Source organism: Nuphar pumila, chromosome 5, assembly GCF_984573655.1.
Source record: "Nuphar pumila chromosome 5, dmNupPumi1.hap1.1, whole genome shotgun sequence".
Classification (NCBI taxonomy): Eukaryota; Viridiplantae; Streptophyta; class Magnoliopsida; order Nymphaeales; family Nymphaeaceae; genus Nuphar; species Nuphar pumila.
This window is the reverse complement of record NC_143253.1, coordinates 12,682,569-12,709,128: the sequence shown is the minus strand read 5'-3', so window position 1 is coordinate 12,709,128 and position 26,560 is coordinate 12,682,569. Positions and strand designations below refer to the sequence as shown.

Here is a 26,560-nt window from a genome sequence, read left to right as displayed (position 1 = left end):
TCATCTCCAGTTCATTTCCAGTTTTAGGTCGTCAATCCCCAGCTCAAACGAGGCTGGTTTGGACAGATCCCCGTTTTTCTCGGGTCCACTGCATCCCTACTTGTTAGGTAAAAGATAATAAATAAGGAGAACATTGGTATTTGCTTCTTTGTGATATCCGACGAAACACAAACTTATTAGTACTGCCAATGTGTCAGGAGGTATCCGACACATTAAGCTGTACTCAGACCTGCGAAATAACTAGTTTCCGTTTGGGTTTGAGTTCGGATTTTGCCAAGCCAATAAAATGAAATACCACACCCAGATCCACAAGGAGCTCATTTTCACTAAAAATACACACAAAATACTCGGGTCAAGCCGTGTTTGATTGGACGTCCGACCCGACCCTAACCTGAATTTTGGAGTATGGGCATAAAAATGCCGCCCCAAAAAATATTTGGATCTATTCAAGCCCGACCCGAGGAATGTGTGGACCAGGTTTGGGTTAGGTTTTTTGCTGGGTATCCGACCCAACCTGCCTTTTTTGCCTAATGTTTTATGTGTATTTTTAGCAAAATTATACAGATCCGGATTTGAGATTTCCTTTTAGTGATGCGGGAACACCTAAGATAATTTGTTATTTGGGCAGGTTAGGATACACCTTGACAGGTTGGGAACCTGACCCAGAACTATTTGAATCAGGTTCAGTCAGACCTGAATGATACTTGGGTCGGCAACTTTTGTGCCCATACACCGGTATTCAGGCTCAGATCCAGTAGGTATCTAACACAAACCTGATCCATTGATAGCCATACCGTACCTTAACCCCTAACCCTTATGTACTTGAACCAATTCTTACCCACACTTGGCAACAGTGTATATATATATAAACCTCTGTTGTAGGCCTAACTCTAGATTTACATTAAACCGAACCCAACAAAACATGTTAAAAGCCTTTACAAGAACTGTATGATCCATACGGATCTCAAATAGTATACCCAAAACCGAACCATAATAGATCATATTTTTCTCGGAATTTTAGATTTGATTAAAATGTAGAACCATAAAATGCAACCTGAACTAATCCTGTAATCTGTAGTGGTACTATAGGATATTTTTTTTCACTTTGTAAGTTGAAGGACTCTAGGGTAGAATAACAGTGATCCAAATGCAGTTCTAAATTGGGCACGGAATATTGAGCCTGATGTGAATCCGGATCTCTTAGATTTAATCTAGTTGCAATGGTTCACATTGATGTGAATTGTGTGCATCCGATTTTTAATGCTGAATTTAAGAGAATATGTTGGATCCAAGTCGGGAATTCGAAGCTATCCAATCCATGTTCGTCAGCTAGTTTTAGATCAAATCCAGTCAACTCCAAACTCCCTCATGGAGCAAACCTTTGGTCCAATATAAATGTAGTAGTGGCATCCTAAGCCACATAAAATCTAAAAGTCCTGTCACCTGTCAATTTTGTATACATTTGAGGTATTTTTGGCATTAGTATCACTCAAATTAGTGCTTATTGTCCAAAGATTACATTAAAGATCATAGTGCAAAAGTAAAGTCAATTCATGTATATAGGAAAGGCAAGATGATCATTAACATAACTCTAAAAAAAAAAAATAAGGTGCACATTTGCATTTGTCAAATATCATATCATATAAATGGACATAAATTAAAATTTTGTGCATCATGATCAAATTATAATACAAATTAAGAGGCATGGGCAAAGACGTTAAACTTGTTATCATAAAAGCCAAAGAAATATTCACAAAATGTATTAGATTTATGATTAAGAGTGAAACCAAGTAGCATAAGTGCATAGGATAAACAAACTTGTTTAAAAGTAAAAAAATATATATATAAGAAGAGAGAATCCTAAAAAATATATTAATCGAAAAAGAGGTCATCAAAATAACTCTAAAAAGAAAAATCAAGGTGCACATTTGCATTTGTCAAATATCGTATCATATAAGTTGACATAAATTAAAACTTTGTATATCATGATCAAATTATAATACAAATTAAGAGGCATATGAGAAAAAGATGAACTTTTTATTATGAAAGCCAAATCAAGATCTACAAAATGTATTAGATTTATGATCAAGAGTGAAACTGCGTAGCATCAGTGCATAGGATAAACAAACTTACTTAAAAATATATATATATATATATATATATATATATATATATATATATATAAAGCGAGAATGCTAAAAAATATGTCTACCGAAAAAGAGAACATCAAAATAACATAAACAAGTAAAATATGAAGCAAATTTTAAAGTTGTATATTTATCTATTCATTTAATAACAAAATGAATGCCAAAATACTTGATTCATGCCAACGTCCAATTAAAAAAACATACTCATGTCCAAAATCTCAAAAACAATTATTTTAGTTGGTAACATGTGCTTACTTGAATATCTCACCACCGATAATGTCTCAAACGCTAAAAGAGTCACTAATGAAGTGCCACCGAAAAAGGTTCTCAATATAAACATGATAGGGCAAAAGGATTTGGAAAACACAAACAGAGACATAAACTGTGAATAGAAGCCCTAAAGTACAAATTGTCATTTTTTAAATAACGAAGCATCACATTTAATGATAGTATGGGCATTTGCAAAAAGATGGGAAGGTTGACATTTAAGTCTTCAAAAAATTTGTAAATCTCATGTCCAATGTACAAATGTTTGAAAAGTTTGTAAATGAGGAACAAGATCTACACATTAAGATATCTCTGAATGTAAGCATACATTTGCGGATCTCCTCAAGGAGTATTTATTTCACAGAGGTTTATAGGTTATATTCGAAAAGTTTATATTATAATATGCAAAATTCTCTACACATCAGTGGATCTCCTACATGATCATATCTTAAAGGGAGCAATTTTTGTATTGTATATGTGAAACTTGTAGGGAAGTGAATAGGTTTTTAGTTATTCGCACGAAGTATGTACAAATTTTTATATTATACATGGGTGTTGCGAAATAAAGCAATGTACAATATTTCAAGGAGATCAATTTTGCATGGAGGTTGGAAAACAGAAAAGATGCACGCGTTGGATGTCCGAATCTATTTTGTTGAGATGAAAGCTAGTCATATTCACATATTAGTTTATGCAAAATTTGACATCATGCAAATACATTTTTTAGTGAGCGATTGTGAAATCTGAAGAGCGTAGCGATGTATTGTTTGAAGCTTAGGAGGGAAGTCACATATTTAGGACGAATTTTGCATAATTGAGAAAAAAATTATATATTCACATATTTGAAAGAAAATTCACAAACACTTAGCCAAAAAATCACATATTTGGAAAGAAATTTGCACATTTGAGATAAATTTCACAAACACTTAGGAAAAAAATCTTATATTTGAGAGAAAATTCATATATTTGCATATTTGAGATTAAGTTCATATATATTGAGGAAATTCGCTTGTGCAAAGGGTAAACAAGTTCTTATAAAGGCAGACATTTGCAAAATTGGACATGGGGCAAATTTTAAAATTTATAAAGAATTTTGAAAAACACATCATTTTTTTTGTCGTACAGCACGAATAAGAAATTGGATCGAATCATCTCTATCACCATATCTCTCCTAAGATCTCACTGTTGTAAGTTTCTTAATCAAATAGGACCCCAAAGATGAATTGAACACGGTCAGTTTGATACGACTTGACCTTCGAATTGTATTTTTTGAACAATAAAGCATGATTTTCAAATCATACAAATTAGTGTTTTATAACAGTTGATTTTTGAATCACCACAAAATCTACGAACAAGTGAGATTCTTGTTATTAAAATGCCAATGATCTTCACTAAACAGACCATATAGATCACACTTATATGGTCAGAATTGTTCAAAACAATATGCAAACAATGCGATACGATAGGGATGATTTTAAGGATGACAGCATCCCGGCACAGCAAATAAAAGGGATTCATTCCATGAAGTGGCAATGTGCATGATACGCATCTTTTAAGTGAAGCTTAAAAGGACCAATAATAAAATGTGTTCACATTATATGCAGCAACGCTGCATGGTACCTTGGGATTTCTTAACAGCCATCCATCTTGGGATTTCTCGAGATGGGTGTAGCTTTCATCTCGAGAAATGTTGAGATGGATGGTCAGCAGTAGTGGAGCTGTATAAAAAATTACCAATAATGAAATTCCCTACATTTGTATCCCCATATTATGGACCCATTGGCCAACAACATGGTATCAATATCACAGTCACCAATCACGTAGCTGAATTGCATTTGGGCCCCACAACTCATTGCAGGGCCCACTCAAGTCCATGCCATATGATTGGCGCTGTGACCTTACTTATGAGATTGCTCATGTTTGGATCCCAACTCGTGGTTGCATTAAAACCAAAACCAAGCATAAAAGACAATAGAGGGGGTCACCAATGGCACATTAGCTCGGTTCTCATGGAAATAAAATTTTTTGACCTAGAGAAACCACTGCTATGGTTTGGACGTCGTTCCGTTATACGCCCCAAGAGATGCCCCATGGTCCGTGGACCTGAATCAATATCCATAGTATAAAACTCCATGAATTCTCTTTCTCCTGCCTACCCACTAAGGATGTCAACGGGTCAGATTAAGATGGAAAAAAGATAAAACCAAATAGGATCCAACCTAATTTGATTTGAATTCACATTCATAGTGGGATGGAAAAAGTTAAAAGAGAATCCAGATCTGACTAGCTTAAAACCCAACATTTACACTTAATCGGGTTCAGGTTTTAGTTGGATTTGGGTTGGGTTTAAATGAAAAAATCAATTCCGAACCAGTACTGGGTTAGATCTAGTATCTCAACTGGATTGGGTCAACATAGGATAGACCCTAGGTTCAGCTTAAGTAAGAACCTACCCTTAAGTAAGTCAAGGTCTAAGCTTACTAGAGAAAGGACTAGGGAGAGAGAGCTTAGATCTAGTGAGCTAGGGTCCTAAAGAGAGAGAGAGAGAGAGAGAGAGAGAGCTAAAGATCTCGTGGGAGAGAGAGAGAGGAGAGGAGAGCTAGTTGTGACATCCGACCCATTGACATCTAGGGATGGCAGGGGGGGGGGACAAGGTCTCCACCCCCGCCCCGCCTCAAGATTTTATCCTCCACCCCCACCTTCATCCCCGTTTCATGTCCACCATCCCCGGTTCAAACGGGGATGAGGCGGGGCGGGGATGTTGCGGGGAAAAGTGGTCGGGGCGGGGATGAGGCGGGGCAGGGAAAAGTGCACGTCCATCCCCGCCTCCATCCCCGGACGCGAATGGATTTTAACCTTCGTCCTCGCCTCCATCCCCGTTTCATACCCTTCATCCCCGGTCCAAACGGGGCGAGGCGGGGCGGGGCCCCTCTTTCCCAAGGTCCACTGCCATCCCTGCTACCCACCAGTGATGATTTCCCATTTGGGTTGGCCTTGCGACAAAGAACGCACACCTTGGGCATCGAACTCGCAACCTTCTTCAGCTTAAACCGACCAACTTAGCGAGGTGGAGCCTTCGTAGGCTGCTATGCAATTAATTTGATGATAAAATTCTTATGAAAGACTAACAAAACTAAACTTGGAAAATAAGTGTCACTTTATTGGTCTATCTTTTTCTCTACAGAGCAAAACAAAAAAAAGACACAAGGTCACAGAAAGGTTTTCTCAACATGTATATAAATGCTATTCTGCTTTTGAAGGAAACGACCAGCGGAGCCAATAAATGATAAATCCATCATTTGTTGGATCTTGGGACCCGTTTTCCATTTTAAATCAAGCACCTATTTTCATTCCACATTGTGGGAAGTGTTCTCTTCCAGTGACACCGTGTCGGCTCCCACGGACCTGCGAGGCAATTGGATCTCCTGCTTGTGGGTCCCACTAGCCCCAATTTTCCCATCCTTTGGGGTACTGTTGAAATAACATCCATATAGTATAAGCTGAACTACTGCAAAGATTGTTCCAATCCCGTTCGGAATCTGGTGCAATAGATCAATTCATCAATTAGTAGTTGATAATAATGAACTCAGGTTTGGGGGTGCAAATAGATCAGGTTTGGTCAGATCATTTTTAGATATAGAGCAGACAAGGATCAGTGTTTTATATCAGATCCATGCACGGATTTAGATGTAATCCAATGTGTTTCTCTTTTACCACATCCAGCAACACCCTATATATTCTCTCTCTCTCTCTCTCTCTCTCTCTCTCTATATATATATATATATATATATATATATATATATATATATATATATATATATATACTTTGATAGCACTCAAAGTAAAATTATTAAGAAACTTTACCAACTGTTAATCTGTCATTAAGATTATAGATACTGGATCAACTTACAAGTATGTTGACATCCAAGGGAAGGAAGGAGTAAGTCGTCCAGCAGATACCATTGAGGAAGGACACAAATGAGAGGCTGAAGGGCATGTACTCCACACTCTTCGTCGTGATCACTAATCGCTGCAATGAATATATGAAAATTAAACAGAATGCACGAATTTTTAAAATAGTTAATTCTACGATAGCAACACTTTTAGGATTGCGGGATCCGAGCAGGGACAGACCGGTCCCTGCCTGGGTGCTGCCCCTCGTTTGATACGCGGAGACAAAGCGGTCCCTGTGCAGACGGATTTGTGTCCACCCCTTTCTATTTTAAAATGATGCTATGGGACCTGTGAGTCGCACCCCTGGGGATCCTGGATAAACAACCACCTGGTGTGTCCAAGGGGCATTTGTCCTGTGAATCAAACGCACCCATAACCCCTTTTTCAGAGCAGATTCAGTGATCCACTGAGTAGCTTGCAAAGGTACTTGGTTCCAATCACTGGATGCCATCCATTCCAGCACCTCCCCACTTGGACCAAGTGCTTTGCATGGTGCTTGGTCCGATCATGGACTGTTCTCTTTAGAATCCGAGTTTTTTTTTTGAAAGAGTAAAATTTATTGAGAGGGCGATGAGGATTCACCCAAATTGGTGTGTATGCTGATTTATTATTCAAAATATATGAGCACTATAAGGTTTTATATATAATTTCTTTTTTCTTTTGGATGAGGGACGCACATGGATCAAACTCTAATCCATGTCACCCTATAGTGAAAAACCTTGCGCAAGTGGACCCGCCCCGCCTCAAGGGGGGTTGGCGTAGTGGGGTGGGGCCTTGGCTGCTAGACTGGCAGTCAAATTTCGATTCTCATGGGCGTCACCCTCTGCGCAAACCAATGCATAGCATAAGCCTTGGGGGCAGGGGTCATAAACCATGGAGTTTTACATTGCCGGCAAGACGATTGTAAATATGACAGGCTGAGCCAGTGCAACCAGATCTTCGTGCCGGGTGTGGTTCCTCCTGGTTATAAATTCAAAGAGAAGTGAACCTGTTTGATCCTTATAAGGTATTAGTTATGCAAAACTTAACAGTGGGCCTGTCAAGGAATTGGGCATCAGAGCCATCATGGTGTACCCAAACCTGCCCAAATAACTAATTGTTTGATTCGGGTTTTTATCAGCTAAAGAAAATGAAATCTCAAACTCAGATCCATATAATTTAAGGATCTTATTTTCACGAAAGATACACATAAAATACTCAAGTCAAGCCGGGTCAAATCAGATATCTGACAAAAATCATAACCCACACCCAACCTGTTTATTACTCAGGTCGGATCCGGATCGAAGCACATAATATTGGGTCGGCATTTTTTATGCCGGTAACCAGGTATTCATCTTGAGATCCGTCGGTACCCGATACAAACTCGACCCATCAACGACCATAGTTAATAATAGTCACCATTAATGCAAAGAGAACACTTACCATGACACTAAGAGGTGCGGCATACATTAATGCACCAAATATGATGCAGAGGGTGCCGACCACTAACGACCTCTTTTCATGCGTGTGGAAAGCAGTGAGGGTGACGGCAACAACAGTCGCCACGAAAACTAATTCACCCAACAATATCAAGAGTACTTTCACCTGAGAGGAAGAATATAGTGCGAGTAAGAAGGGAGATATCCCAAAATTATGTCTTATCTATCTATTAAGTAACGGGTAGGTGCTAAATGAAATATGTCAAATGATACATTCTAAATGGTTTTTTTTTTTTAATATTCCCGTGTTTTTTTTGCCGTTTAGACCCCATAAATGTGTTGAGTATGGTCGATTTACGAGAAATCCACACCTGTATCATGTATTTTCGATGAAAAAAATGCTATTTGAGCCTAAAAAATTTACAAAGATTTTGAACACAGTTGATTTTTTGAACCTTATAAAGACCAACCCATGTGTTGGAATTGAACACTTCAAGAGCTAGAGCTGATCCCTATAAAATTAAGTACATAGATCACAAAAATAAAACAAAACAAAAAATCTTAAAAACTCATTTCACATGTATCATTTAGCACCTACCCATTACTCTCTATCTATCTATCTATCTATCTATCTATCTATATATATATATAATAACTGAACATATTGGGCTCCATTTCTCGATATGAACCATTAGATGTGCTTAACATGATGATCATGTTATTTGGAGAAAAAATTAAGCAAGGTTTTATAAACCAGAAAAAGTTGCAACTTCATAGCCTTTGATTTTGGATCACCAAAAAAAGCTGTATACTAGTCGGATTCTGTGATCCAAAAGCCGTTTCCCATATAGATTACATCTAGGTGCTGATAAAAAAAACTTAAAACTACAATTTTTGAAAGGGCCTAACGAGACCTAACTAAAAAGGAGGCCTAAGGGACCCATTACTCATGTAGTTGGTGCTATTGAAGGCATATAACTATTGAGCTTGAAATCATAGGTTCAAACATCTATTGACTTAATCTGACCACAAATTATTTCAAGCATACATAGTAAAGGATCAAACTTTGGATCATGTTATTTTGATCTAAAAACATAATTTTTTAATTCGTAAAATTTTTGTGCGTTATAGGCCCCTGATCGCCAGTCAGGATCATATGATTCAAAACTCATTTTCTATCAAACAAACCATGCAGATCACATCCGTAAGGTTTGATCTACAAAAAAAAATGTAAAAACATGTGATTTACTCTCAATAGTTGCTTTCAATAGCATTATATATATATATATATATATATATATATATATAGAGAGAGAGAGAGAGAGAGAGAGAGAGAGAGACCTGCTGCTTTCTTGTGGAGTAAATAAAAAACATGAAGATGTACATGGACTCGATAACCAATCCGATTCCATTGATTGTGACGATCAAAAGACTGTTAGGATGAACTACTGGAAGCCCGTAAAACGTCCAGAGCATGCAGTTCAACAGCGTGGCCAAGTAGGGTATTGGCGAGAAACTTCCAACGGCACCTTTCTTCCATATCTTATAAAATGTTGGCCTAACACCCACATCCAAAGCAAGCGTACAATTATAAGTAACAGCCATTCTATTCTCCATATGTCATAAAAAAGAATGTTAAACCCTTAAACTCAAATGGCATGGTAATGCAAATGTAAAACCATTGTGAGGTGAAAAAGGTAATTCAAATGTAAAATCATTGTGAGCTTAAAAAGGACGGTATCCGTGTTCTGGACGTCATGTTTAAGATTTATATACCTTCTAAACCCTTGACAATCCCAATGTTACCTATTATATGTCAATTATCCTAGCTGTCCAATGGAATTGAGCTAGACCCCTAGGATCATATGAATGAACGGGTGAGAATGTGGACTACTTCTAACTGTCTAGAAGCATTGGGCTCAATGGTTAGGGTCCGCGTGAACAATATCATATGCATTCAACTCTTCCTGTGGAGGAACATGAAGACAGGCCTTTGTTTGGGAACCATTTATTTCTTAATTTGAAGATGACCCTTAGGTGCAGGTTGTGTTAACCCAATCAGACCTTTCTCTTGAATCATATGTTTCTATAATAATAAAAAAATTTGATCTTAATTATGACCTATAAAAGTTTTGTATATTATGGGCCATTGATTTGTCATGGCTCATAGAATTGTGCCAACATGTCACAATTGCATTGTCCAAGAGCCTGTTCTCATTAACCACAATATATAAATCACACATTTAGTTTCAAGAAAAACAACCAAAGAAAAAGAAAAATAACTCATTTTGCCGTCGTGACGACGGTCTGACTAAATCTTCTCTCTCTATGTATATATGGGCCAATATAATTTGTTAACTGAAAATATATGGACTGGAGTGGGAACTAGGCATTTCAAATATTTTTTTTGCAAATCCAACCATGTAGATGCATTCGACATGGACCGTTTGCTAGAAATCGGCTATTAGATCATCCAATTAAGATGCATAAGAAGAATCTTTTAAGGCTTGAATATCAATGACTCAATTTTTTTGTAAATATTCAAGCCTTAAAAGATTCTTCTTATGCATCTTAATTGGATGATCCAAGAGTTTGTTTCTATAAAACCAAGCAACTTGATCACATCTCTATGAAAAAAAAACCCATAAAATCTTTATTCATTGTTCACATATGAGTTTATATTTGCTACAATCAATTATACCTACAATCTAGTTGGAATCTCATAATGCAAGTTGTTTTTACTCAATCTAACCTTATAGGCATGTTTAACATGGTCAATTTCGTGGGAATCAACATGGATCATGTTTTTTTGAGTTGAAAAAATTGATGAGTTCATAGCCATTGATATTTGGACTGCTAAAAACACCTGTTGAATTCCGACGATCCAAAAGCCGGTTTCCACTAAATAAAATATGTAGATTAGATGTAACAAAAAAAGTTGCTATACTGAGCTTTGGAAAGATTTTTCTATTTTTCTAAAATCTGACCATACATATGTGATCTACATGCTTGTTTTTTTTGGGAATCAACTTTTGACTCATCCTATTCCAACACGAAGTTAGGTTTTCATAAGATTCAAAAATCAACGGTCTACAATTTTAAGAAATATTAAATACTTAAAAAATCATTTTTCTCAAAAAAACATGATTCAAGTATGATTTTCTAGCAAATCAATCATGCAAAACACATATGTAGGGTCAGATTTTTGAAAAACAACCTGAAAACCCCTATCCAAGCTTGGTAAGCACAAAAAGCATTAGACACCTACCCATTTTTGTATATATATATATAGATTGAAACAGAGAGTACATGATGGTTCTGTATTTTGATCCTATATGGTGGTAGACACTGTTTTTTTATATGGATCTAGCAACCCAATGGTAGATCTAATAGTAGATGAAGTTGAATGTTGGGCGACTAAAAATCGAAGAAGACAAAGTGCATACTGAGATAAGTACGTTAAGATGATTTGAAGTTATAAGGAAAAAAATTAGAAATTAATATATTGGAACGCATCTAAGAGTTTGGCGAATAAAATATAAAATTAGTGAATGTCATTTAAGATGGTTTAGACACTTTTCATGGTATTTGTGACATGGTTCAAATAAAATGAGATAGAAAAAAAGAAAGTGACATGAAAGATTGGAAACTTATTGAGGTTTTAGCTCTAAATAGATATGAATGGAGAATCAGTTCTTGTAAAGTCGACCCCATGTTGGGATAAGGCTAGATGATGAGGATAAGCTCAAGTTCGAGACTGGCCTAACATCAAACCTAATATATGATTTTGTAGATGGATCCAAATTGAGTTTAGAACTGGATCGGTTTTCTATTTTGTCGTATTTAGACAATGGTTCAACTCATCAGCCGGAACCATGCACGAGCATAGACTTTCTGTTGGCTCCAATTTGAGCCCAAATATCCATAAAAAAGGTTGTTGGATGGTTGGACTTAAATCAGAGCCTAAAAAATGCTCCATTTGTAGACCTAGTAAGGTCCAAGTTTGGGTCCAACCTTGGCCCAAAATTTAACTAAAAATTTTGTTTCCTGTAATTGAGCGAGAGAGACGCACGATGGAGAGAGGAACAGTCCGAAAGAAATTATGTTTCCTGTAACAAAAAAAAAGAACCAGTCATTGATTCAATACCGAACAGAAAACCAAGAAAATTTATTTATTCATCAGAATATTTAAAAGCCTAAAAAAACAAATCTCCCCCTCCCCCTCTTTTTTTTTTTTACAATCAGTATACCCGATTTCCAATCTCCCCTTGAATTCATATATTTAAAAGAAGAAACAAGAGACATGGAACCTTTAAAAAACAAGAGAATTTGCTTAAAATCCAAATAGAATGCCAACTCCAAAAAAATCGTAAATTCCTCAACAAAACGTAACACTTCCAAACGAAAATAAAATAAAAAAGACTAAGAAAAACAAAACAAGTCTATCTTTCAATGAAGCAGAAGCAAAGAAGAAAGAGAAGCCATATTGGTTACCCATAATTCCCACCACGTTACGAACAACGCTCATGGACCCCATTTTTCCGTTATGTGCTCTCTCTCAAGGATGTAGCCACACAACCAACGGGTGCTCTGGCAAGACCAGCTAGTGCACGTCAACTTGTGTTGAGATGTTGCAGGTTCAAAACCCAATGGTATAGTTGTATGACTGGTAGGGGGTCTGCCTAACCCCAGCTTCCCTATGAAAAAAAAGGATGTAACCACACAACACAGACAAAGGTTGGTTTTTCAACAGAAGAAGATTTGAAGTTAAAAATTGCATTGACTGAATTTGTAAGGATAAACCACCTGAGTGGTTTCCCTTATAGCAGATCTGCAATTCTAATGTTGGATTTCGTAACTTGTGGGTGTCCGCCAAACCCTCGGTTTTTTAATCCCACCTTAAAAAAAAAAATCAACAAGAAGCTAACAATGGTCTCAAAGAACTGAATCTAAATTTGGGGGTTCTCCTGGGGAGAGCACATCCACGTAAGTCCTGGGTGGTCGTGTCTTCAACCAGGAGTTTTACCTTGTGGGGAGGTGGGCCCACGTGGGTTTTCCTTCGTCATAAAGCAATATATATATATATATATATATATATATATATAAAGTTTGTGAGAGTGGATCGGGTCAAATTATACATAACTGATTATCGGTTATATTCAATCCCTATTACACATGATGGAGATGCATCTCGGCACCAGTTTCATCATCTTCCCAACCAATGTGCACGATTCATAAGTAAAATATGTGTCTGGTATTGTATGTGCGCATGACTGAAAATATGTGAACTGAAGTATGGATCAGGATTTTCATTTCTAAATACTTAGTTTTATAAAAACCAACTGTTGGGTCATCTGATTATAAGGCATAAAAATGATCTTTTAAAACTTGAAAATCAGAGGTTCAACAAATTTTTAAATATTTAGGCATCCAAACATCACATTTTTTCATCCAATAGTCGATTCCTAGAAAATGGACTTACGATTGATTTAATGAAAAGGAGAACAATACGAAACCTCAAACAGAGTTCAATGTTGAAGTGAAATGTCAAACACTATTCTTTTGGGTTGGGGCATTTAAGGCTGAGATATGATTGCACAAATATTTGTGCATTAAGCACCCGATCACCCTCCATCTTGAGGACAGGTCCTGTCTGGAGTGAGACTCAAAGACCTGAGGGTGAGGGTGATGGGGTGCTTGATGCACAAATTTTTGTGCAATCATATTGCACCCGATCAGGACTCAGACTTAAAGGTGGTTGCTTGGAAAAGGCTGGGTGCCTATAACAATCGATTTCTTTTTTTTTTATGACAAGAAACCCTCAGCTAAGTGAGGTAAGTAGAGCCTCACGACCACCTCTAGACATTAGAAAGGGTCGTGCCCAGCACCATGCCCTATATGTAAAGGATTGGTTCGAGGTCAGATCATTGTCCTTTGCAAATCAGCAGTGGCTCGTGGCATTACCACCACCGTTCACTTCTTAGCCGGCTGTCCTTACAACCAGTAAAGGCTTGGTTTGAGGTCAGAGGACGACGAGAGACCTTCGCCGAAGGGAGGAAAACCCCGTGTGGGACCCCAGGACCAACCTGTCTTACTACATGTAAAGGATTGGTTAGAGGTCAGATCATTGTGCTTTGAAAATTTGTGTTTTGACATATCTTTCTAAAAATCTGCCTTTTTCATCGAAAGTGGCATGACTTTCTAAAAAGTTCTGGCAGCCTAACTTCTGATGAAAGTTTTCTCGTATGAAAGGACGTGTGAAGGGCTTTACATATGAAAAGGCATTAGAGGTGGGAAAAATTGGGGTTCACTTGTGCCTGGCCTGCATAGCCCCCATGTTGGAAAAGTGAGGAAAAGAGATGCCAGTTCAGCAATTTCTATGAAACTATATGAAAAAAGAAATGGGTTAAGTCTCTAGGGAGAACATTTCTCCATTAATGAGAGGGTAGTTGATGAATTTGAAAGACAAAATTTCATTCGAATTGGTTGTTAAAAGGTTTAGGGAAGCATCTCAAAAAAAGTTTGTGAAGAACTTTTTGAGGTTTTTAAACTATACATATTTTGAGAAAATTTTAAAGTTTTTGAGTATTTTCAAAAGTTACTAGAAAGATAAAAGAAACTCTACGTTGTTTTGAAATATTATTTGCAAATAGATGGCAGGTCGGGTTTCTGAATCATCCAATCAGTCTGATTATTCTGTATGTGTGAAGCTCTAAGCCGTTTAAATATCTGGGCAATTTTATTGCTGCCCGTTGAAGAGACTAAGACTACTGTGATCAAAGGGTAGTACGTTTGGCCCCTCGACTCGCACTCTGATTTTGGAATCAGAATAGATTTGAAATCCCAGGGCAACCCGTTTTAATCTCACGGGTTGCTGGGATTTCGAATAAGAATGATTAAAAAATCACAAAGAACATGAGATTTCATGGCTTTTAGAATCGCTTTCTCAGGTTCCTTTGAGAAAAAGATTCTGTCAGAACCAATCGAACATGCCCCAAGTCTTTAATCCTACAGGTATTTTTTCAGATAGGTTCCGGCTTTTTCTTTTTTGGAAAATGGGTTTGATTAAAAACCAATTCTAACAACATTAGATGAGGCAGCCTATGAAAAAAAAAATTGGATGAAGCACCAGATTGATCTGACACGCCCTTAAATTGGATGGGTTGGGTTATTTGATGGGCCTTCTTCATCTGATCAAACCCAACCTTCAACCTTCAATTGATTTGAGATCGTGTACAAAAAAACCCAGACTCATTAAATCCTTTCAGAGAGAGATGGGCAAGTCGCCATGATTCCAAGTGGATTCCTTTTGTTAGTGAGAGAGAGCGAGATATGGGCGAGTAGCCATGAATCCAAGTGGATTCCGTGTGTTTTTTTCATTTTTCTTCATTAAATCATTCAGACCGTCAGGTCGACATGACCAAATATTAACAGGAAGATTTCAACAAGCTACACAACTAAAAGAAAAGAAAAGATTCGTACCAATATCTTTTCCACCAAATGGTCTTTGTCTGTTCACACAACTTTGGCCTATAAATGAGGTCTTTGGTAGGGATTGCCGAGTCCAACATGGATTCCTTCTGACGCGTCATTTGGGCAAATTTGTCCATAGTGCAACTGGGGTCTCCACCTCTGACCTGTCTCAAAATCCTGCCCTCCATCCCCACCTTCATCCCTGAATTTTAACCTCAATCGTCGGTCCAAATGAGGCAAAGGGGAGCGGGGCCCGTTTTCCCTCAGTCCATTGCCATCTCTAAAGAAGGATTGGGGATGGAGCAGGACAAGGCAGGGATCGGGACGGGACCGCAGGGAAAGCATAAGTCCATCCTTGTACGGGTTTTGATTTTAACCTCCATCCCAGATCCAAAAGGGGCAAGGCAGGGCCGGCCCCATTTTCTCCCGGTCCACTGCCATTCCTAATTTTTGGTGTTTGGATCTTTAGCATGTAAATGAAGTCCTTGATCTTGTTCAGGATAAGAATGAAAGTATAGCCACCAGTCACGACCAATGTTGTCGGTATCAGTATCGGCCCTATATGGTTGGGTCAAGATTCGGGTGAATACTCAATTGAATTGAATTGACCAAAAAATATTTAAAATTTTTTATATATCAATTAGAACATGATACGTGTTAAAGTTATTAAAATATTATTTAAATGATATTTTAAAAATGTTTTTAAGTATTTTTTTATATTTTTATTAAAAAATAACCGATTCAAGAGTGAAGGCGTATTGATTTTCTGCCGATACGCACGACGACATTGGTCACGACCACTTTGGTCTGTTCACATCTTTGGCCTATAAATGAAGCCTTTTGATGTTGTTCACGATGAGAATGAAAGTATAGTTACCAGTCACAAAATCGCAGTACAATCATTCACCACTACTAAAAAAAAGCTTGAGAGAACTGTGTGTTCCACCATGAGGAGCCAATTGGGCGTGACACGGTTGATCAAGCTCAATCTAACGATAACTGCCCTCTCTTTGCTACTTGTGCTGGTGTTGGTAACAGAAGCAGCTGCAGCTGCAGGTGTACCTGCTCCTTGCCTCACCAACCAAAGCTCTGCTCTTCTGCTTTTCAAGGAGAGTCTGCAATTGTCTGGTGGCAGGCTCGACTCGTGGAGAGCAGACAGGTCGGATTGCTGTGCTTGGGAAGGAGTCACCTGTGATCCTCGCTCGGGTTACGTCGTTGGCCTTGATCTGCCCAGCTATCCTTTTAATCAAAGTGGCAACTCCATCTCCGCTTCAAGAATTCCTGCGGCTCTCTTTCAGCTCTACCACCTCCAACGCCTTGACCTCAGTGGCAATCATTTCTCCGGTTCCACCATACCTTCAGCATTAGGCCAATTGACCCTCCTAACCCATCTCAACCTCAGCTTCACTTTCCTTTCAGGTCTGGTTCCGGTTGAAGTCTCAAACCTAACTCATTTGGTTTCGTTAGACCTGACTCAAAACCAGCAGGACTTATTCGATTCTCCAGTGCCCATTGAACCACCACTACTTATCCCTAATCTGGAAAGCTTTGTCAAGAACTTTCAGCATTTGCAGCTTCTGAATTTGAGTTCAGTTAACATCACCTTCCAAAACAAACAAGAGTGGGGCGCCACCTTGTCGTCGGCACTGCCTAATCTGCGGTCTCTCAGCTTATCTGATTGTCAGCTCGAAGGCGACCTTTCTTCTGAAATTTTCGGGATCCCCAATCTGCAGACTCTTGATTTGTCAGGGAACTCAGCTCTCACAGGATCCTTGGCACCATTCCTTCCCTCATGGAGCAAACTCCGGACTCTGAATCTTTCTTCCACAGGTTTGTCTGGCGGCCTTCCCTCCAACATTTTTGCAATCCCAAGTCTGCAGGTCCTTGACCTATCACAAAATCTATATCTCAATGGATCAATCCCATCTTTCATTCCAGCATCGAGCAAACTCCAGGATCTTCATCTTCGTCTTACTAGCTTGTCAGGCAGCCTTCCTACTAACATCGGCAATCTTGGGTCCTTAGTCACGTTGGATCTTTCTTTGACGTCTAGCTTGTCTGGCAGCCTTCCTGCTAGCATCGGCAACCTTGGGTATTTAGTCAGGTTGGATCTTTCTTTCACTAGATTGTCAGGCAGCCTCCCTGATACCATAGCAAACCTCAAATCCTTGAGTGAGTTGATCTTGAACGATTGCCAGTTTACAAGCACGATCCCCTCAACATTTCCCCATCTCACACAACTGACATCGCTCCAGTTAGGGAACAATAATTTGAGTGGCCCGCTACCCCCTTTAGGTTCTAAGAAGCTCACCTCTCTATCTCTCCAAAACAACAATTTCATAGGTCCCATCCCTCCCTCATATGCCGAGCTTCTCAACTTGGAGCAGTTGGACCTCTCTGAGAACCTCTTGACAGGGGTCATCTCCTCCAATCTTCTCCTCTTGCCGTCCCTTAACTATTTGTCCATGTCCAATAACAGACTAACAGGTGCATCGTGGAGCATGAGCGCTAACACCACCACTTTAGTGTCCCCCCTTAAAGAGCTCCGCCTCTCCTCCAACTTCTTGACAGGGGCCATCCTCCCCAATTTTCTCCTTTTTCCGTCCCTTCAGTATTTGGATATCTCCAATAACAGACTTACAGGTTCCCTCTCCAGCGTGTGGCCTAACACCTCCACCCTAGCGTCCTCGCTTGAAGTGGTCGACCTCTCTGCTAACCATCTGAGCGGCACACTTGATCTCCAAATCTTTGCCAACTTGAAGAACCTTTCTCGGTTAACTCTTTCTGGAAACAAATTTTCTGAGTTTTCAGATCCCATCAGTAGTTTTCCACAGATAAAAACCTTGCAATTGACCTCTTGCAACATCAACCACTTCCCAGGATTCCTTCGCTACCAAGAAATGATGAGCATCTTGGACCTAGCGGGCAACAAGATCGCCGGGGATATCCCAAGTTGGTTATGGACTATAGGGAATCTCAACTATCTCAACCTATCCCATAACATGCTAACAGGTTTCGAAGGAGCACCCAATCTCACTCGCCTGGAGATACTCGACCTACACTCCAACCTGTTGGCGGGCTCCCTTCCCGCTCTTGTCCCTCATTACTTTAACTTCTTGGATCTCTCACACAATAGATTGACCTCCACTCTTCCTATGGATATGGGAACCAGTTTCTGTGGAGAAAATCATTTCTCAGTTGCCAGTAATAACATCACTGGAGAGATACCACCCTCCATCTGCAAATGCAAAGGTTTAGCATTAATAGACTTGTCAGACAACAAACTCACCGGCCCTGTACCTGATTGCTTCTTTCAGTCATCTTGGTTGGTCGAACTCGATCTCGGCAAGAATCGATTGACAGGTCCAATCTCTGCGAAGTGCGATATCAAAAGCAGCATGATCATTCTGGACTTGAGTGAAAATGAGCTGGTTGGGCAGATACCCGTGTCACTCTCAAATTGCACAAATCTTGAGTTCCTAAATCTGCGTCGCAACAGGCTGAGTGGCGTGTTTCCTTCCTGGTTGGGCTATCTACCCAAATTGAAAGTTCTTCAGGTAAAAGACAACTCTCTTAGCGGCACCATCAACTTCTCATTCGACCCGCAGGCTTTTCGGGAGCTCCGAATTCTTGACATCTCCAGCAACAAATTCACAGGAAATCTCCCATTGGGTCTGATGTGGAGTCTCGACGCAATGATGGTGCCAACAAAAAATGTTACGGGTGGTGTAAGTGCACTAGCACCAAGTGGAGATTGGGAGGTATCAGTAAGCGTCAAGGGAAATAATTTGAATTACTCAAGAGTAATGGTTCCCATGACCACCATCGACCTTTCCAACAACTCCTTCGAGGGACTGATCCCGGAAGAGATTGGAGACCTCGCAGGGCTCCAAGCACTAAGGATCTCAAATAACAAGCTCACAGGACCAATCCCGAAGGCCATGGGCAAGTTGCTCCAATTGGAATCTTTGGATCTGTCTCATAACCATCTCTCTGGTGAGATACCGACTGAGCTATCTCGATTGAGTTTTCTCTCGTACCTTGATTTGTCATACAACAATCTCCGGGGGATTATCCCTCAGTCGACCCAGTTCTCCACGTTCGATGCCACACGCTTTGAAGGGAACGCGGGTCTTTGTGGTCCGCCATTGGGGCCATGTAAAACTAATAATGGCCCGACACAATTAGCCCCTGCCGCTATTGAGGATGTAAGAGATGTGTGGAAGTACATATCTGTGGCTTTGGGTTTTGGAATAGGTTTTGGTACGACGGTGAGCTTCTCCTTCTTTTTGGGAAGAGGAAGGGGCTTGAGTAACCTCTGGAGATGTTGGGGATTTTCGTTGCAGTAATTGGTGGTGTCAAGTGATTGATGGGATTCCTTGTGATCATGATATTAGATGCATTTTGTATAAGGATAATCTTTCTGATGATTATTGCACTAAGTTCTTTATAGTTAAATTGTATTGAGTTGTATATAGTACTTCTTCATTTTATTCGATGGCTGATAATGTCCTACACTTTGTTCTTTCGACCCTTATTTTTGTCTTACCACAAATACTAATTAAGAAAGCAAGGTGACCTAAAGTGAATAGGCAGAGACGAAAACACAATTATGAAGTAATGTGTTTGTATTCGATGCATTTAAAAAGTAGTCTATGACATGCTTCTTTGTAATTTACATAATTTTTTTTTAATATGTTGCTTATTTTGTTCAAGTACACATTCGATTTAATGTTGTATTGCATGTTACTTTGTGGCAATCAAGAATCTAAGCCAGATGATGCACTTGCGCTTATGATAAAGACAACCATTGTGCCTGTGACAATGATAGTTGAAGTTTGAATTTTTTTTAAGAGAATTAGTTGTGTGTGTGTGTCTATATATATATATATATATATATATATATATATATATATAACAACAAATAAAGTGTTTTTATTCTTGTTTTTAGTAGAATGAATTATTTATATAAAAGGATAATTAATTGTGTATGTAACAAAAAATAAGTTGTTTGATCTTGTTTTTTGTTTGATATGTGTTGTTCATATAATAGGTGATTGATTTATTTATTAGAATCTATTTTATATAATGTATATATAACAGAGAATGAACATGTTACGTAAGTGGTGATTTTCGCATCAAAAAAGGGATTTCATAAGATACATGTGAATTTTGGTTTATTTTTTAAAATCAGAAAGGAATTTTGCATGGTATATGCAAATTTCAATTTTTTTTTTTAAATCATAAAGAGACTTGGCTTAGGTATTGTGAAATTTCTTAATCGCTTTGCGTCGGTATTGCAAAATCTCAAAATTTCTTTTGCAGAACATTCACCAAAAAAATGTTGGAGGGGGCAAAAATTTGGAGTTTGCGAAAACACGGCATCCAGATGCAAAAAAAGTGTTGAGAAATGAAACATGTACTTTAACAAAATGAAGTCGCTCATCATAGTGACAAATATCGCAAGATTTATGAAAATCTCACGATAATATCATGAGAAATTGCCTAAAAGTTTAAAACAATAATTTCTTGGGAGATTTTCAAAATATCATGAGATTTATGAAAAACATAAATATTGTGATTTAAACACAATATTTATGTTTTAAATAACTATTTATCATGAAAAATTGTGTATTTTTTTGATAAATTTTATTATAAAAAACTTTATTTATTTATTTTTTTATTGTCAATATTTTGCCAAAAAATTTATGAGATTTATGAAAAAATTTTAATTTCTTGCGAGTTTTTGAAAAACAAAATTTTGTCGATAAAAACATTTGTCACTATGTCACTCATGCATTGCATTCATTTCATTTTTCTCAAAATGAAGTTGCTTATACATTGCATCCATTCCAGTCTTTCACAAAAATGCTCATATATTACAGTCATTTCATTCTTTCACAAAATGAAGTCGCTCATGTATTGCATTTATTACATTTTTTACAAAATAAAATCGCTCATACATTGTATTAATTTTATTCTTTTACAAGAATATTAGTTTTTATTGCGTCTTTGATTGAGAAAAAATAGAGTATCTCACCCATACTATATGATTGAACATTGACTGTGAGATATGTCGACTTTGTGTTGATAAGGAAAAACACATATATCCAGCTATTATTGTTTGTTAGAGAGGGATGACCTCAAAAATGTTGCATATCTCACCCATACCACGTGATTGAATGTTGATTGTAAATTTCATTTCCTATCTTACCCATACCATAAGATGCCTTTACCAGAAACATCGTTGATCTTCTCACAATCGATGATTTTCTGTCAATCTTCTCGGTATCGATGATTTTCCATCGATCTTCTCGTGATCGATGATTTTTCCTAGATAAAGTGCCGCTGACCTTCTCACCGTTGTCGCTTGGCCGTGGAAAATGGCCATCATTTTCACTAGTTGGATACCATAAAAAACCTAGTTTCTGTGAAGTCTTGGCTTTGCTTTTATAATATTCGTTGTAAATTTTGCAACAAAAAGAAATTTCTCAATACCAGTGCGATAATTGTTCTAAAATTCTCAAGATACAAAATTTTGCAATACTAGAAAGAATTTTTGAAATGTGCATTGTGAAACTCATCATGAGTTTCGCAAATTGTTTGAAATTTTGCAAACATTTTTAGAATTTCCCAACCTCAGATGTAATTTTGTTGAAGAGTTTCATGGGTATATTATTTGAGCGTCATGACATGCGAAAATAAAAAATTCGCACCTGCGAGGGGTAAAAGCGATAAAAAAAATAAAGAACTTGAGATATTGTCCATTACCTGAATTTGGTAAATTGTGGAGCATTTTAGGAAACACATCATCTTGGCTATACAATACAACCATTTTTCGTATATGAAATATATATATAACCTATATAAAATATATATAATATGCATTATATGTATAAAATATATAATATATAATATATAATATATAAGTATAAGATGTAAAACAAGCCTATACGAGGCAAGCTTGCCATGTTCGTGCTCGGCTTAGTTATCTAAACGAGCTGGCTCTTAGCTAGGCTCGCCAAGCTCAATTTCTGAGTTGAGCCAAGCTGAACAGCAAGGTGCTCGTCTCATTTCTTAGCCCTAGTTGAAGCCCTCCACTGTTTAGCCGTGAGTCCACTCTTCGAGAAAGATATAAAAATTTCTAAAAAACATCTGAACTTTCTGAAGAAAAATTCAACGCGACTCTAATTTCTAGAGTTTTTAATTTTGAAATACTACAAAATTTAGATTTGTTTCCTGAATAGCTTAAATAATCTTCAAAACTTCCTCCATATCTTTTTTTTGAAATTATTCCTGAACATTTCGAAGATTAATATAGAAAGTGATAGGGCCAACTAAACTTCTAATGTGATTTATATTTATCTTGAGAATTTTAAGTCTTAAACTTTGGAATTTCAAGAGTTACCTTTTTAGTAAATGAGAAATGTTGATCCCACTCCGTTAAAATTGGAAAGACATGTTCCCAGTAAAGCAAGGAAAGTCCAGTGATCTTTAATTATCATGCAATATGATTTTACAATTCTACAAGGAATCCTGCATAAATTTCACAGATTTCCATAACTAAGAAAAAACAGTGTTTGGATTCAGAGAATCGGAGAGAGCTGGAATCCCTAAATCCTTTTTCTTTGTTTGATTTCAGGGAATAGCAGGGAACTCTAATTGGAATCCTATTCTAAATAATTCTTGTGAATCATATTCCCTGACTAAAGATAAGAATCGGTTCCCTGACTAAAGGACAGATGAGGGGCATTAATGAACAAAAAAATAACTGTGCTTTAACTTTTTCAAAATGAGAAAGATAAGTGGTGCGGGTTGAATGTCATTTATAAAATTGTTTGGATTTTATAATATGTACCATATCACGCAACAATTTGCAAAATGACAACTAAGCCTTTTGGTTTTTTGTTGTCATTTGATAAATAGTTGTGGCTTAAATGTCTTTTACTACTTTTGTTTTATACAGTAAAAAGAATCTCTCTCTCTCTCTCTCTCTCTCTCTCTCTCTCTCTCTCTCTCTCTCCGGTTAAAGAGGGGTTAGGGTGTTTAGTTTCTAAATGTTGTGGGTTTAAGATTGATTAGTATTTTTTTTTTTCACCAGTTTTTTTAATGCCGGTTTCAACTCCCCTCTACCTTCTGTTTTGTATGTGTAGAGGTACTGGGGAGTGCTGCGTTGACCCCTGGTTACGTAAATGGGTTGGACTCGGTTTGGATCTAGCTGTTACTGAATCCGACCTAATTGGGTCTTGCCTAATGCCATTCAGAGTCGGATGGGAAAAGGAAATATCGAATTCAGATTTAACTAAACAATCTGATATGTTTTATATGTATAATTGGGTCGGATTATCCGTGATTTAATTCAGACTCAAACCAGATTGGGATCCAAACCTGGATCCTGAATCCGAATCCAATTATTAATCAGATATTACTTTGTTTACCGAATCCAACTAATCAGATTCAGATTAAAATACGGTTTTGATATCCAACCTAAACACAAACAGTTGATATCCCTACAGGCTAGAGTGTGCATCGCTGCATTCTAGAATGAGTGGAAGCAACATGAAGACATATCTGATGTTCTCCTTTGCAAATGGCCCGATCCAATGGCTTGATTTAGGACTGATAGTGGTTGTATTTTTGACTGAAGTGAGATATTTTGAAATTATTATGATTTTATCGAACTATTTTGTATAACCAAGAAAATGTGAAAATTTGCGGCATTGACTTCTTAAATATTGTAATTTCATTGCTATAATCATAACATATATTAAAAAAAAAGAATTATATTCTTCAGGTTTCTATATTTTAAAGTTTTATACATGCAGATTTTTTTTGAGATATTCTCGAAAAACAAGCCATATTTTAATTTAACACAAAATATTTCTTTGCAAAAAGCAAAATACAGAAACCAAGATTTGCAGTATTGTGGAATATATTGTTCAAGGCCATCGATCCATTTCAGACTCACCTATGATGCAGATGTCTAGCTAGATATTGAACTTCTAAAATCTTATATCACATTATGCCAACATATCATAGTCTTTGTTTATTGTTTATTATTTTTAATGAGAAACCACCAACCTTTGTGGGCTGTTTTTGAAGTAATTAATTCCATACATGAATGCCATTTTCAGGTGGCGGAAAGTGATATGGTATGGACCGTATGGCTTCGAATCTGTCAGCTCTGAAGTAGCTCCAACAAAATCCCAGTACACAATGCAATGCAAATTGCAAATCGCGGTGGGCTTCAGAAGGTCCAGAACAAATTTTGCTCTTGTTCACAAGTTGAATAAAGGGAAAACGGTGTGAAATAATGAGCTGGTTGAACATTTACATGTTGACATACACTCTCTCCCTCTGTTTTTTTGGGTAAAACTGCCTCACTGAGTTCATTGGCGCAAAACCCCAAGTCCCCATTACTCACCAGTGACAAACGTTAAAAACGGCAAAATTTCATTTTTACAAAAACTCACGAGAATTTGAAAATTTTTCATAAATCTAGCATTTTTTGGCGAAATCCCTGGAGTAAAAAATAAATGTAAAAATATAAAAATTATTTTTATAAGAAAATATTAATAAAAATGTTTTAAAAATAAAAATACACGTTTTTTTTAGATAAATAGCCGTTTAAAACACAAATATAGGCTTTAAATTGCAGTATTTATGTTTTTTCATAAATCTCACGATATTTTGAAAATCTTGCAAGAAATTGCCGTTTTAAACTTTCAGGTAATTTCAGATTTTCATAAATCTCGTGATATTTGTCACTATGCCAGGAAGTATAACCGTTGCAAAGGATGTGCACTGGATATTTAGAACTCGTGACATCTTGTCAACCTGATGACTTTCACAGGCGGTCGCTACAAGAGGTCTTGTGTGCTGCTTGTTTTTTTGGCTAGGATCAAGGAACCCCCACCCCTCTTTTGTAAAACCCTTGAGGTCACCCCTTGTCCAATGGGGAGTACAAGGCACGCCGCTGGTGGGTTTTGAACTCATAATGCCCCCATGAACTTGGTGACACTCACAAATCACCCCTACCAGATGACCGAAGCCCTTGTGAGCTCATGGGCTACTTCCTTAAGACACTCAAGAACAAGGAAAGAGGAAATAATCTGGCATCATTTCCATTACAACCCAGACCTAACCTTTACAATTTACATGGAATTAGCAATTCAAAATTACCATTTAGACTAAGAAACCACTTTCGACCAATTACCACTACTAAACCAGATTGTAAACAGTAGGGTTAAGCTAGACTTTACAAGCAAGCCACTTTTCTTCATGTTGGGGGCCTCTTTGCGTAGGAGGCCATCTGCAGCTTTCAAGATGCTGCCCTTAAAAGTAACCAATGTTGGTGAAATTTATAATCGGAATTTCTCCTTTGTTTTGCCATTATCAACACCTGAAAATAGAAGAGGTGCGTGCTGTTCTATTGCCATTTCGCGACTGGCATAGAAATACCAAACCCCAGTATACCATGGCTGGCGTTGAGCACGGACCAGGTCGGATTCATCCAACCACCATGGCTGGATGGATTCCGACTCAGATAGGCGCGCATGCAATTTTTCAGAGCTGTTCATGCTCACAACAAAACCAAAATCCGCAGTTTGATGCCATTCACCACGGATAAATGGCACCTGACCTGATCCGCACTTGGGTGTCACTGAGCATCAACATAAAACTGTGAACCGGAGAAGGGTTTATTATTTTCATAAAAAGTAAATAACAGGACAAAAGCCTACTATAGAATGCAAGAGTATTTACAAACCATGATCCTGAACACCAACTAAATTTACTGTGAAACCTGACAGTCACGCAGCTGGGGGCTGCCCATCCGTACCCTGAGTCTTGCCTTCACTACTGCCATCAGCATGCACCACTCCGGGCACCTCCACCACCCTTGCTGTGGGCACATCTTTCACCTCAGCTGTGCCGCATTCCTCATCCAAACCACCTTGGATGCAAGATTGACATCTAATCTCCATCCATCGGACACAGTCGTACCTGCCCCCAGCACCTGACAGCCCACCCACGAAAATACGACCAAACACACATGCCATGGCTGCCAACACTGTTATTACTGAAAGGACTGCAAAGAACGGCCCAATGGACCCAGATCGATGCAATACGTTTGTAGAAACGGCTTCTGGGTACACACTCGATGGAGTCTGATAAGAAGGCAACTGTGTTGCCATTCTCAGGTGTCAAGCAGAGCAGTGAAGGAAGAGATGTATACGCTTAATGTTCAATGAGACAATGTGTGCCGACAGTGGACTGCTTTAATCCTTAGTGGGTGTGAAA

The 26,560-nt window shown here is 38.0% G+C and overlaps 2 protein-coding genes across 2 annotated transcripts; one reads left to right on the top strand and one right to left on the bottom strand.

Annotated features, from left to right (window-relative positions):
• Positions 1-5,761: 5,761 nt before the first annotated feature.
• Positions 5,762-12,323, bottom strand: LOC149836825 (bidirectional sugar transporter SWEET5-like). The gene is made up of 6 exons (XM_090007918.1): positions 12,281-12,323; positions 11,859-11,895; positions 9,128-9,344; positions 7,791-7,952; positions 6,325-6,444; positions 5,762-5,953 (listed from the first exon to the last, which is right to left on the bottom strand). Exons 1-6 carry the CDS (start codon positions 12,321-12,323, stop codon positions 5,762-5,764), a joined length of 771 nt encoding a protein of 256 aa, XP_089864044.1.
• A 3,877-nt stretch (positions 12,324-16,200) lies between these two features.
• Positions 16,201-19,741, top strand: LOC149836824 (uncharacterized). The gene has a single exon (XM_090007134.1). It carries the CDS (start codon positions 16,207-16,209, stop codon positions 19,606-19,608), a length of 3,402 nt encoding a protein of 1,133 aa, XP_089863260.1. The 5' UTR covers positions 16,201-16,206; the 3' UTR covers positions 19,609-19,741.
• The last annotated feature ends 6,819 nt before the right edge of the window (positions 19,742-26,560 follow it).

Excerpts from the sequence above, each read along its gene's own strand:
- LOC149836825 (XM_090007918.1), bottom strand. The coding sequence starts at position 12,323 with ATGGGGTCCATGAGCGTTGTTCGTAACGTGGTGGGAATTATGG. Across the intron at positions 11,896-12,280 it reads TAACGTGGTGGGAATTATGG|GAAACATAATTTCTTTCGGA; the intron begins GTAACCAATATG and ends TTTTTGTTACAG. Across the intron at positions 5,954-6,324 it reads CCTTGGATGTCAACATACTT|ATTCCGAACGGGATTGGAAC; the intron begins GTAAGTTGATCC and ends CTATTGCACCAG.
- LOC149836824 (XM_090007134.1), top strand. The coding sequence starts at position 16,207 with ATGAGGAGCCAATTGGGCGTGACACGGTTGATCAAGCTCAATCTAACG.